Raw genomic sequence first — 14,334 nt, 5'->3', positions numbered from 1 at the left:
TTGTGGTGTAAAATATTTAGAGCTGAGCGGCTAGTTACAAGTTTGTCTCATGCTTCCTTTACTGTCACTGTGATACTCGAACTTAAAACTGGCATGGTGAGGCAGTCGTTGTTGCGGGCAAAGGCAAAGCGGGCAATGACCTGAGCATAGACATTTTGAAAGCTCCTTTTTATTTTCTACATTGCATCCAAACTTAGATTTTGAATATTTTTGTGTTATAAATTCTTGTAGGAATTAATAACGTAATTAATTATATCGGTGCATTTTCTGTATCTTGCATTCATAACAGGGCCCAAATCAGTGAATGATTCTTTGACGGCCGACTAAAACATATATTTTGGATATTTCTTACAGGTATTAATTTTCATAGGAATTTATTGGTCAAGACGCGTAATTATGACATTTTTCCTACTTGCACATTTTCTATTTCTTGCATTCAAAATGCGCTCTCAATATAAATTTTTCATTCAATCCGGGCCAAAATCAGTGAACAGTTTTTTGAGATATTTCTTGCGGTGTCAATTTGCGTAGGAATTAATTGGTGAAGGCACTTAATTCCGACGGTTTTCATATCCGCGCAATCATGTTTCTTGCATTCAAAATGAACCTAAATTGGTGAAGGCACTTAATTCCGACGGTTTTCATATCCGCGCGGTGAATGATTCTTCGACGGCCAACTAAAACATATATTTTGGATATTTCTTACTGGTATTAATTTTCATAGGAATTGATTGGTCAAGACGCGTAATTATGACATTTTTCCTACTCACGCATTTTCTATTTCTTGCATTCAAAATGCGCTCTCAATATACATTTTTCAATCAACTCGGGCCAAAATCGGTGAACAGTTTTTTGAGATATTTCTTGCGGTGTCAATTTGCGTAGGAATTAATTGGTGAAGGCATTTAATTCTGACGGTTTTCATATCCGCGCATTCCTGTTTTTTGCATTCAAAATGAACCTAAATTGGTGAAGGCACTTAATTCTGACGGTTTTCATATCCTCGCATTCCTCTTTCTTGCATTCAAAATGAACCTAAATAGAATGCCTTCATTTTGAACCGAACCAAATTCACCAAGTTAAGTTTTGAGGTTTAACTAATGACTGCCAATTGCAAAGTGTATATAGTGACTTCTCAGGGTCCCAACAACAGGGACGAAAGAGACCACCACAGCACCTCTCGCAACCCCTTCCATTCTTCCAAGATAAAACCGAACAAGCCAAAAAGCAAGCCACAACACAAGACCTGATCATTTCTTCCCCTTCTCCGTGGACCAGGGGAAGAATCCGACCATGGCAGACACAGCGCCAGAGTGTTGCACCGACGCCGATGGCTCCACCTCGGACGCCGCGGACGACTTCGAGTTCTGCATCCTGGCGTCCGGCGGCCTCGTCCCGGCCGGCGGGGGCGCGGAGACGGATATGTGCGTGGCCGACGAGCTCTTCGCCAACGGAAAGTTGCTCCCGCTCCGGCCCTCCTCGGCCGCGGCCGCCGATGGCGCCAGCGTTGTCACGCTTCCGCGGTCGGAGTCGGCGGCGTCCACCGCGGGCTTCGGGTCGCGATCCGAAAGCCGCAGCGCGAGCTCCAGCAGTAGCAGCAGCGGGTGCGTCAGCCGCAGCCAGTCGTCCAAGAACGCCTCCTCCGACCACGGCGCCCCCGCGCCGCCGCGGCGGTCGCTGTCGAGCAGCCTGTTCTACACGCACCCGAGCCCGTCGCCGCAGCTGCGCTCGGCGCGGCCGCGACGCAGCACCGGGTCCGCGCTGCCGCCCGCCACGTGGGGCATCTTACGCCTCGGCGTCGTCGGCGCCCGGGACGTGTACCCGCCGCCGCGCCCCGCCGAGGCCAAGAACGCCGCCGCGGCGAGGGTAGGGGGTGGTAGCACGAGCGCGAGGTTCGGGCATGTGAGCGCCGCCATGGACAAGAAGCTTGGGTTAGGGGGGCTGTTTGGGGACAGCCTCGGGTGCAAGTGCTCGCCCGATGCCATCGAGCCCGTACGCTTGCCGGAGGCGGCGAAGCGGAGCAGGAAGAAGGACGGCGCGAAGAGCGGCCAGGGCGTTGGTCGCAGTAGGATCCTGGACTGGCTTCAAGAGCTCTCCATTACCAAGGACAAGAAGTAATGCCGCGTAAAGATCGTGCCTTTCTCCTCTGAGCTGCTTTGATCAAGGAGATTTTTTTTTTCGGTTTTAGATTTTTCTCGTCTGACTAAGTGACTAGCGAGCAGTGCACCGATTGTATGCAAAAGAATTAACGAGCAATGCTCAATTGCTCATAACTTCCATTTGTACAAACTAAATGCTATGGAGTATGAACATTGTTATCGTTTATATTTCTTCTGCTCGTAATTTTTGCAATTCTCGCTACCAGAATACCAGATACAGTTGCTTGTATGGTTTTATCCTCGTCAGTACCTCTTGCTAGAATCATTACACTCATCGAGGGACAAACTTTTTTAAATTCACCTTTCATGTAATTTCCTATACTCACCTATCGCCGTGCTGTCAGTCAACGTTAGTAATAAAAACGACTTATCCATAGTAAAACATACGAATGCAGGCAATGATCATCCCATAGTTATATAGCTTTTCACACTTCTGACATCTCAGGCCTGAAAATGTCAAAAGCGTCACAAGCGACTGTCTGAACATACGAGTTTACACAGTCTATCAGAATTTTAGTGAGCTTTAAGGTTTCAGAATTGGAGACTTTCATGGCTAACGTCCTTAGAGAGAAACCTTAGGCAGCAGGGCCGACTGGCAATGGTGGGGGCCGCAGGGCGGAGTGGCAAGGCGGAGGGGACGTCGCCAGCCGCAAGCAGCATCAGACTGCCAGATGGGCACGGAGAGGACGGGGGTGAGAGGAAGCACACCAGTGGAGCCGGTTTAGCATGGTGGGGGCTCTGAGGTGGGCATGCTACCAGAGATGAACGAAGGAGAGCGGGAGGCAGAGGAGGGAGGCCAGTGGTGACGCGTAGACATGAGGCAATCACGAGGAAGAAGAAACCCGAAGGGTGAAAAAAGAACATGATCCGTTCAATGCAAATCCTGTGGTTGTGGACATCGACCGAAAGGTGACGTGTTTTCAAGCATCTGAACAGTAGCATCACCTATAGTTTTTTAAACACTCTCACGCCTGCGCTAACAAAGTCCAGTGCCTTGATGCCATGATTTTTCGTATGATCATACTGTAGTAACTCCTCTGCGGTGCCATAGTACTGACACGGGGGTTGGGGAAAGCTAGGTGTGGTGCTGGTGGTGAGGAAGCCAGACTCCATCCAACGCGACAGGCGTGGGCAGGCGCCCATCGAGCACGAAGCGAGCTGCCTGCAAGGGCAGAGGGCTCCCAAGCGCCGTGCCCCGTGGTGGTTCGCACGCAGGCGCCGTCTGAATCTTCTCGTCCGTCGGCGCCGGCTGCTACCGCTCTCGTATCCCGAATGGATACCGGGACAGTGATGTGGTGCAGAGCCGTCGTGGCTGCTGTTACTCGACCGCGGACGCGTGATTTCCATCGCCCGAATTTGCGTGCGGGCTGTGGCGACCGCGACCGGCGCAGGCCTCATAATCCGTTCCTGACGGCGACGTCCATCCGTTCCCCTCTCGCCGCGGACGCGATCGAAACCAGAAAAGACGCGTGCTCGCAGCAGGCGAGGCTGGCACTGATGCCCAAGTGCCAGAGATCGAGCTCGAGGCCATGCGCTTTCAGCAGCTGATGCGCACGGCATGTTTGCCGGCTCAATTCAAATCGCTCCGTCGTCAGATCGCCCAGATCCTTGTGGTTGTTCCTTTCTGATGGGAGATTAGGTGTGGAAGTTTTTAAATTGGCTCATCTAACCGCGCCTAATCGGCTCTTTTTACAGCGCAACGGACGAACGCGACTTGCGCTGCTTTTATGCTCTTTTTCAGTGCTGAAACTGACAAAGTCGACGCCGCAGCTCGCTCGATCGCTTGCCGGATTCAGACTTTAGCAAAAAGAAAGATGCTCAAATCCAATGTGCACATCGTTTCTCACGTAGCCCTGTTGCATCCGGAGACGCCCTTTGTCGAGTGAGAAAGGCGCAGTGTAACAATCGAGTGAAACGCACAGGAATCAGGAGAGCGTGAGCGCAGTATCTCAGTGAACTGATGAAAGGAGAGCAAAGCAGCGACTGACAAAGTGACACTAGCTCGCAAAAGACAGATTTTTTTTGAGTTACATTGATGACGCACACTACACACTCACACTATACGTATACACATACACGTCTATACACACGTTAGTATGAGATTGAGAGATATGAGACTACCGGTGATATTACCACTAAACGCGTAAGCACGTATACCTAATATAATCCGAGCTAATCCCAGATGCTACACCTACTATAGAAAAACACCATGAGTGCCCGCGCTGAACGACGTCGAACGCGGGCCGGTATGGGCGCACTCCGGCGCCCTGCCATCCGAGCTAGAGCCAAAAAAAAAAAACTTCCATTCGCATACATGTCGCTGGGAACCCATGATGTGCGCTGCAGGGACGAGGCATAAATAAAGAGCTTAATCATGGCGTCTCACACCGCTACATAGAAAGGCTGCGATGGTTTTGTTTGCGGCCGCCGGTTCCAATTTCCGAGGCGCCTAAAAGTGCTTATGGAGTAGTCTAAACCTATTCAAATCCAGCCTAATCTAGTTACACAGTAGCACTACCCGTATGCTATGGTAGGGACATCATGTCTTTATGAAACGGAACCTATGGCATTCTCACGAAATGTTTGGATCTCGTCATCCCCAAAGGCAACCTAGTCGTCCAAGTACTGCCAGTACTCTGGCTCTGGGAATCATATGCTCAGAAAGTACAAGCCACGCGCGACTGGAGCTGCTAGTTTTTCACCCTGGAAAGATGCTTGCAAGCAAATGACCTTGACCCCCGACAAGCTTGTATTGGCTCTCCTGCAGCAGTGTGAAACAGTGAGCCAGCAGAACAAAGGTGCTCGCAAGATTTTGAAACAGCATTTCCTGCCACAGGATTGATTTACGTGAGGACACCGGCACACTTCCAAGGAGCGAATGGAAGCTGTGTGTGTCCACTGCAGATGTGCATCAGTACAACGTGCCTGTCCTTTAGCTAGCAGCACTAAGGCCTGTTGCGCGACATGCGAGTGTGGCACTAAAAGTACTGGGCTCTTTGGACACCAGGGCTATGCTGAGAGACAAGAGTACTGTAACCAATAAACCATCACGTTATCCTTGCGTCAGGGCCAGCTCCATGAGCTGGATAGGCGGTGATTTAAATAGTGTTTGTTGGGTTGTATGAAGTTAAATTTGACAGTTTGTAATGATCAAATTTATCGGTACTACATGTTTGAAATATTATCAACTGACATGTCTCTTGCTTCGATGTGCCATAACTTCTTGCAATCCATCCTTGTGTGCCAGGTGTTCTGTTATCTGATTTAGGTGAAATGATATAAATAGTATGTTTGGTTTTATGTATGAAATGGTATATGAGTACGTTTGGTTGGATGTATGTGATGTACAAATAAATGAGTTTAGCTGTTAAAAGGATATGCATTATATCTATTTATAACTTAATTTATCTATAATATGATAATTATATAATTATAATTATCAACAAATTATTCTAATCAATCCTTATCTTTACTAATTATAATTAATTATAACGTATCATGTTACTATTCATTACTAATTACCCATAACAATACTTAATTATGGCTAATATTATCTAATTGTAACTAATGCATAGCTAATTGTTCTTAATTCTCATTAATACTCACTAAGCACATGTAATTAAAAGACTTGACAGAGGCTGTATGAGATCGTTCGACCAACATCTTGATAGAATATTTTTAGAAAATATATCATCCTATCCTAAACGAGTTAGTACCGTTCATCTAACCAAACACAAATATCCAGCATATCCTACATCATCTTGGGAACAAACACTACCTTAGCTAGCCATTTCTAGCTTGGGATCTCATCCTGGGAACAAACACTACCTTAGCGAGCCATTTCTAGCTTGGGATCTCTATGTGGTACCAGAACAAAATCCCGATGTTGTAAACACAATGGCAATACCCAAAGAAAGCGAGTTTTTTTTTATATTTTTTATTAAAAAATTAAATAAATAGATATCTTGGGGTAACATTTGCAAAAATAGACGTTTGCCGCTGTCGGAGGGTGAACTCCTCAAGCAGGGATCCGGAGGGACCCCCTTTGAGATTCGACCGGGGGATGATTCTGAATCTGTTTTGCGGGAGAAATAAATGGGCGTAAATACGATGGCAGGTGGAATGGAAGGATCGGATGCAGAATGCAATAAATGCACTGGAGGGATTTTTAGACAGGTTTGGCCCGCACTGAGCGTAATACCCTACTTCTGTGTGGATGCTATAAATGCACTGAGAATGTCTCTCAGGGATGTCGCTGGTTACAAGAATGTTTGTCTATCCTAGAGCTTCGGACTCCTTATTCTTCGGGGATCTCAGCTTCTGTGCTTGTACTGAGTGTTCTCCCTTGGCTCTGAGTGTTCGAATCTGGTGTCTTGGATGTGTCCCGATCCGGCCTCTGCCTCTGTGTCCACCGGCTCCTCTTAAATACTCGCCGGCGGTAGCGTGCCCTAAAAGGGAGGGCACGAGTTCCAAGGCGCCATAAATGGAAAAGCAACCATCACGGGCTGCTACGCGAAGTGATGGCGGGGTTGAAAATGCGCCCCTCGCCCGGTCTCGGTCGTCATGATGGCGTTCTGCAACGGGCGTGCCCGTTCGGTCTTGTACGCCTGACGCAGCAGGGCGGCAGGCGGGGCACCTCGGGCCTCGTGATGTTATCCCGAGGCGCGCCGGATGACGCGGGATGGGACCCGTGCATTAAATGTCCCCACGCTTCTCTGCCAAGCTGTGGCAGGGGCTGACACCGAGCGTGGCAGGAGTGGTTGGAAGTGACAGGCCACGCGCCCTCTTAAATGCGGCATCGGGCCTGTCACTGGTTGACACCTCACCGCTAGGCCTCTGTGGGGGCCACCGGCGAAGGACTTCTTAGGCCGTCGGGGAACCGAGTGCTCAGGGGTCACTGTTCACAGCCCCGAGTACTCTCTCCCAGATATGCCCTCTCTTGGCCCTCAGGGAACCGAGTGCTCGGGGGCCACTGTTCGTGACCCCGAGCACTCTCTCCCGGAAACTGACTGATCGGGTCTTCGGGGAACCGAGTGCTCGGGGGCCACCGCTCGTGACCCCGAGCACTCTCTCCCGGAACTGATTTCCTTTGGATCTTCGGGGTACTCGAGTGCTCGGGGGCCGCTGCCCGCGGCCTCGAGCACCCCCCCCCCCTTCCTGGTACTCGGTTCTTCTGGTCGTTGGGGGACTCGAGTGCCGGGGGCCACTGTTCGTGACCCCGAGCACTCTCTCCCGGAAACTGACTAATCGGGTCTTCAGGGAACCGAGTGCTCGGGGGTCACTGCTCATGACCCCGAGCACTCTCTCCCGGAACTGATTTCCTTTGGGTCTTCGGGGTACTCGGGTGCTCGGGGGTTGTTGCCCGTGGCCCCGAGCACCCCCCTTTCCGGTACTCGGTTCTTCTGGTCGTCGGGGGACTCGAGTGCTCGGGGGCCACTGCTCGCAGCCCCGAGCACTCTCTTCCCGGCACTTGGTCTTCTCGGGTCATCGAGGAACTCAGGTACCCGGGAACCATTGTTCATGGCCCCGAGCACCCTCTCCCATGACTTAGTATTTTCGCGCTTCGGGGAGATGATCCCTGCGAGAGGTCGCCACGTGGCAACCTGCTGATCTGGCCTCAGGACTCGGGGACCCCTGGTTCCTGTGTCACCGATAGCCGCCCTCTGAAAGGGCAGAAAGGGGTCTAACCGCCCTCTCAGTGGGCGGGTAGGGGGCAACTGCCTACTGAGAGGGCGAGTAGGTTCCAACCGCCCTCTCAGGGGGGCGGATAGGCCCCACTCTGGTTTTTTTTAATTGTAAATGTATATAATTGATCAATATTTGAAATTGATATGTTGCAAAATTTGGAATTAAAATGATTAAAAAGTGGCCAATACGGTATAATGGGGAAGCGATATTTTGGACTAGTTTACGTATTGTTAGGAGGATACAAAATCAATATTTGTGAATAAATTATATATGTGAAACACTCGCAGCATATTACGCGGCAATGATGTTACAAACGGCGATAAACATAAGATTATACATACGGTGAAAAATATTACATGGGACTGTAACCACAAAGACACGACGACAAAAATGGTGGCATGTACGGTTTGCATAAAGACCTACTTAATAGTACGCCGCTTTTAATCATAACATGCCTTAGGGAGTGGAAACATGCCGGGTTACATTAGATACTCTCTACTGAGTGCACCTAGGATATTTGCCCTTTTGCAGGGCATCGGGACATGCCGCTTTAGGGCCCTCTCCCGCTTCCTTACCCTCTCAGCTCTGCGGGCCTGAGCCGCGGTATGGTCCTACGTTGCATTCCTCATACGCTCTTCTTACTGCCGCTTCAGCCGCAGTTCCTCTTGCTGTTGCTCGTACTCACGACGTGCGTAAGCTTCCCTCCTCACCGCATGGTCATGTCGACCCACCGCTTTTGGTCTTCATTTTGCTCAATGTCGAGCCATTCAATAAAGTCACAGATAGATAGAGGAGACTGGACAAATAGAACAAGATGAGATATTAGTAAAATAGTGTGTGAAATCGGGAAAGATGTGACTAATTTTTGTCACTATACCGTGGGTACTCATACGGTCCATGTTGAGGCTTGTTGTATTGGTAGTTGGCACACATGAAGAAGCGTAGGCCATATGTGTAGGAGATGTCCTGGGACTCGCGAAGCCTACAACGGTCACCACAGAAGCACATCGGTGGTTCGACTCCTGGAGGATGAAAATCCCCCAATGTTTTTTGGGTGGGCTTGGTGGAGCTGAGGAAGACATTGCAGCTCCGCTACATCCGCCACACTCAGCTACATCCCTTGCCTGAGACGGTCCATGGTTCCAGCTGCGTCCCTATGGATATCATAAATGATATCGGCCTATGGAAAGAAACAAGAAATAAGAATTTCAGTTTATAGTTGTTCTTACGCGAGCACATGGTACTGAAATAAGATGTAAATTACACATACTGCTAATGCAGCGTCCTCGTCCCAATGGCCCGGGTAGGCCTGCGTAGTCAACGTGATGTGGGGCCGGACATCCTCTGAGGTGAAGGTGACCCGTGTACATGTATGTGGCATGTACCACCGCAGGTACTCCTCGAAGCTCCGCTCGTCGAATGGACGCGCCTCCTCCACGACATCCTGAAGGGCTTGGACCCATACTGAGACGTACGGCGCCAAGCGATCTGCCTAGAGGTTGCCACCTGGCTGTCCCTTTCGTGTATACCTGCAAGTGAACCACGTTAAATAGACTAACAATGAGACGAATGTTACGAAGTATTTACTTGATTATAGTTACCTGTGCACGTGGCCTAGAACCGTGCAAATGTTGACGAGGGGGAAAGCCTGGTAGTGCCCGAATTGCCGCATGACGTGGTGTGGTGAGTACTCCTCGACGAAGATGTCGAAGATGAGCGGTGTCTTCGTAAGCCAATACTCCTCATTGTGGGTACACAACGGAGACAGGTCCAAAGCCGCACGGCCTTGGATGGACAAGTAGCTCTAGGGGTCCATACCACGTCATCTGGACGAAGCCGTCGAACTGTGATCCAAAAAGCTCATACGCGCTACGGGCATGCTCATGCGCCCAGTGTGGCTGTGTGAGAAACATAGTCAGGATCCAGAAAAAAATATGTGAGAAATATTGTCAGGATCCATAACAAAAACGTGTGAGAATTAAAGCATTCAAAAATGAAGTACGTACCCGGCGTCGACACCACAGCGAGGCCATGGTGGGCTCATCCTCCTCGGGCTCACCGTACCATTCCTCAGGGTACGGGGAGCGGTTTACAACTGGTCGACCTATCGCGAACCGCTCGTAAGACCACAACTGCAGCAGTAGTGGGCACCCTGCAAAAGTGGCTAATGGCTCCTTCTTCGTGCACGCGTCGCACAACGCCCGATATGTCGTAGCAAGGACAGCAGATGCCCAACTCAACTGTGGTACCTCAACGCCCTTCGCATCTGCTATCAACCTCGTGTACAGAACAAGTGTCCTCGACACCAGGTGGCCTTGGCCGCTGGTGAACATAACCCAGCCAAACAGCCAAAACAGGTAGGCCTCCAAATGCCTCGACACCGAGTACATGTCGGCCTCCAGGTGCATGTACGCAGGCTACAAGTATTGCAAGTGATAATAAGAAAAATATCTGGAAACTCAAAAAGTAAATGAGAAGTTCAATTGGAAGGTACCAGGAACTGTAGGATCCACTTCTTCGTGGGCCCTCGTGGATCAGACAAGTACTCATGCACGTAGGGGGTGCGTCGTCTGTCCGCTGAACTGGGCCAAAGCGCTGATGCATGACATTCATCTAGTCAACATCCATGTTGATGACTCCAATGGTAGCTCCCGTGCAAGGTAATCCTAACAGGTACGCTACGTCCTACAACGTCGGAGTCATCTCGCCGTAGGGGAGGTGGAAAGTATGGGTCTCAGGCCTCCATCGGTCAACCAGGGTAGCTATCAGTGAGCAGTCAAAATAGAATCGTCTCGCTGCTGCCTCAGGGTTCTCCGTCGCTCGGGCCTCCACCAAACGACAAAGCGGTAGGAGTCCCGATGCTACCAACCTGCACCATTGGGAATAGAAATAAACCGGGGGATGCAATACTTAAATGAATCGGCACATGCGTATGTAAATAGCGACATACCAGTGCTTCCAACGATCCTGGATCGTAAGTAGCTCTCCAGGGCCACGTGGTTGGAATACCCCTAATTCCGTCTAGTGCATGGCGGATAAGAAGTTGCGGTGTCTCTTGTCCACTGCAGGGTCAAGAAGCTCGGGGGTCGGAGGGTGCGTCATATCTGCTTTAAAACCACATGTACATTAATATATTGCAACATGTAGATAAGAAGAATATATATTGAATCAAAATTTACATTGCAACTACATATGCATGAATAATATGTATAGTCTGTTACATGAAAATATGTACATAGTTACGTGAACAGAACAACATATTACATACACGTACGAAAAGTTACATGAATATATTGCGACATGTAGGTACAAATGTAAGGTTCAAATGCAATAGAGAGAACTAAGGCTATTACCGTACAAATATAATAGCAAGGTACGCTAAATACATTCACACTAAACCATGGTCATGTACTCACCTACACAACAGGTGCATTTTTCGGATAATACTTGTACGTGTGACATGTTTTATTACACTGGCTGCATCGCTTCACCCTTGGACCCGCCTCGGATTCATCCATATCATTGCGAATCCGGCGAGTTTGTCGACGTCCCGGTGCGTTCTTCATCCTTTCCAAATCAGGCACATAGATTCGTGAAGGGCCTGAATTACTTGTAAATGTATCAATAATGTCGTAGTCATACAACTCATGATTCCAGGTGTCCAGTATCTGATCCTTCATGAAGTACTTTGAAACATATTACCTGGAAAGCATATTATTGCTCCGCACACGCAGCTATGATATGTGTACAAGGCCTGTGAAGCAATTGTGGCTTCTAGCATGTACAAATGCATGACCCACTCCTAAGCACGTACTCTTGCACATGCCGCTCACATCTTCCATCCCTACGACCCTTATCCCGTCACAGGACACTGAACCTATGCTCCGTAATCCCCTCTTGATTAGCGCGGTGCATGTGTGCCTTTTTTCGCTTTCTCCATGTACTCACATAGCATCCGTCCATAAAGCATATGGTTATCTTCCATTACCTTCGAAGCAGTTGCGTACCGATCAATGAAGTATCTGCAAGTCCCATGCATAATACCTTCTACAGTTCCAACGAGTGGGAGGGACCTCATGCCCCGCATGACCCAGTTATAGACCTCAGCAAGATTTGTTGTCATTATCCCATACCTTGCCCCACCACTGTCGTACAACAAAGCCCATTTTTCATTTGGCTCATTACGTATCCACTGCGAAAAGTTCCTAATAGCTGACCCTGATCTCCTTACTATCTGAGGAGTATCTGTTGGGAAAGGTCCAAGAGCTATCGGTTCATTACCTGTGGCTGCTACCTCAGCTGTCTGTTTCATAGTTAGTTCGTCCAGTCTTGCCCATAGGGTATTGAACTTTCTTTACTGATTTTAACTACACAATTTCTTGAAAAGCTTCATCAAGTCTTTGCTTTTGAACTGTCTGTAAAAGTTCGCACTTATATAGTACATGCACCACCTGCTCTTCAAGTCGGACCACTTTGCTGTAACACACCATCGAATACTCCCATATTACATATCCAGCAAAACCTGCAACAACCCTGCATGTCTATCATGAATCAAATAAACATCTGGCCGATTCAGAACGATAGCATGCTTCACCCGCTCAAGGAACCAATACCAGCTATCCCCATTCTCACTCTCCACGAAGGCATATCCCAGTGGCAGGACTTGGTTGTTCCCGTCGACCCCAATTGCAGAGTATATTTATCCTTTATACTTCCCAGTGAGGAACGTCCCGTCCAGGCAAATGATGTGTCGACAGTGCCGAAATGCTTTGATGGTTGCCGCGAATGCAAAGAAAACACGCTGCAATACTTGTTTCCCGTTGTACTCTACATCAGTCGAGGGGTAATGCATGATGTCATAGTAACTTTCAAGGTTTCTTCCACATATTGTGGCTAATTGACGCGGTAGATTGTGATATGAATCTTCATATGTCCCCAACCTCATCTCAATAGCCTTTTGTTTCTCCCTCCATGCCTTCGCGTAGTTTATTGTATACTAGAATATTTGCTCAATAGCACGGATTATTGATCGTGGCTCATACTTCAGGTTGTCCACAATCTCTCCATACATAACATTAGCAATAAAAGCATATGACAGGTTCCGGTGGACGAACTCTATTTCCTCAATATGACAATTATGCTCCCTGACTATTGAGCACTGCCAGTAGTCTACCCATTTCCCCTTGAATGCGTGCACCCGCCAAGGACATTCAGGCACCAAACACTTCACATTGTACTCTCTTTTACTCGACTTAACAACCTTAAACTACCTCCGAAGAGACAGCTACCAGAATTTAACTGCATCAATAACAGACTCCTTTGTAGGGTACATAGCACCCTGAGACACCTCGTTCTCATGATACTTCCACGGTGTCTGATCAGCCTCACTAACCAGCAGCTTTGGAAATTCTTGATTCCTCCACTCTGCAGGAACAGGAGCATTCGTCGGAACAATCCTCATCGGCAACGGCTTCCTCCAGCTCTTGATCCTCCAACTCCATCTCTTGAATTATGCTAGGGATGTGCTCCCCCTCATCGGCTACACCTATCGGTTCCATCTCAGGCATATCCCTAACATCTTGCCTGGTCCCGATATTTACCGGGTCTGATTCATCTACCACTGTCTGACTTGTTCCCGCTACTGCTTCCGCAGAGTTTATCTATGTTGGATCCTTCTGGTACGCCTCAGCTAACAAAAACCAGAGGGAGCCCACGATCACATGATATATCTACATACTGTCTCTAAGTAGATGTCGCATCGATCGGGACGAGCTCATCAAAGTAGCCCTGATTAGCACGGCTTAGTACAGCTCTCAGCTTAAGATCATGTTGATACGGATCCAGTTGAAAATACCGCATCAGCCACTTGCACACACCCACAATGGTCCTCTCATTGGCTTTACTAAGACCCTTGACGACATGACAAAACCCAGAGAGATCTACACCGTTAGGACCATAACTAATTTGATCTTCACCATAATATATCTAAAAATATAATTTATCTACCATCCCTGGTCATCCGCAAATATATCCAATGTTAAGACTGACAAACTATATTTCTGATTATCAAAACTAAAAAAATTACCAACATCAATTATTGCATAACAATATGTTCTTCAATAATGTCCCTAAGCAAACTAACCTACAATTATTACTAACATCATTATTCTGTACAATGTAGATATTCGAAACTACCATGCTAAAAATACTACTATGCATTTAATGATTATCCTACCATATCGTAATTAATATTGACAATATACTACAAAATACAGCATTTTCTAAACTCTAAACCCTAGGTCATACTGCTAAACCCTAGATCTAATGCTACTTTACTTACTAACAAAAATATGAGTATAAAAGAAATTACCGGAAAATGCTCTTCAAATCCGCCGATCGAAAACAGTATGGTTTCGCCGTGCTGTCTCCCTCTCCTCTCCTCTCCTTTTATCTTCTTTTCTCTTTTTTTGGAATAAAATGAGGATTT

General features: G+C 48.1%; 1 protein-coding gene across 1 annotated transcript; it reads left to right on the top strand.

Annotated features, from left to right (window-relative positions):
• Positions 1-1,169: 1,169 nt before the first annotated feature.
• On the top strand, positions 1,170-2,325 carry LOC133891084 (uncharacterized). Its single transcript, XM_062331778.1, has one exon. The coding sequence runs from the start codon at positions 1,294-1,296 to the stop codon at positions 2,116-2,118; it is 825 nt and encodes a 274-aa protein (XP_062187762.1). The 5' UTR covers positions 1,170-1,293; the 3' UTR covers positions 2,119-2,325.
• The last annotated feature ends 12,009 nt before the right edge of the window (positions 2,326-14,334 follow it).

The sequence above is a fragment of the Phragmites australis genome, chromosome 14, assembly GCF_958298935.1.
Source record: "Phragmites australis chromosome 14, lpPhrAust1.1, whole genome shotgun sequence".
In the NCBI taxonomy this organism is placed as follows: domain Eukaryota; kingdom Viridiplantae; phylum Streptophyta; class Magnoliopsida; order Poales; family Poaceae; genus Phragmites; species Phragmites australis.
Note: the sequence above shows the minus strand (reverse complement) of the source record. Positions and strands in the feature narration are given on the sequence as shown.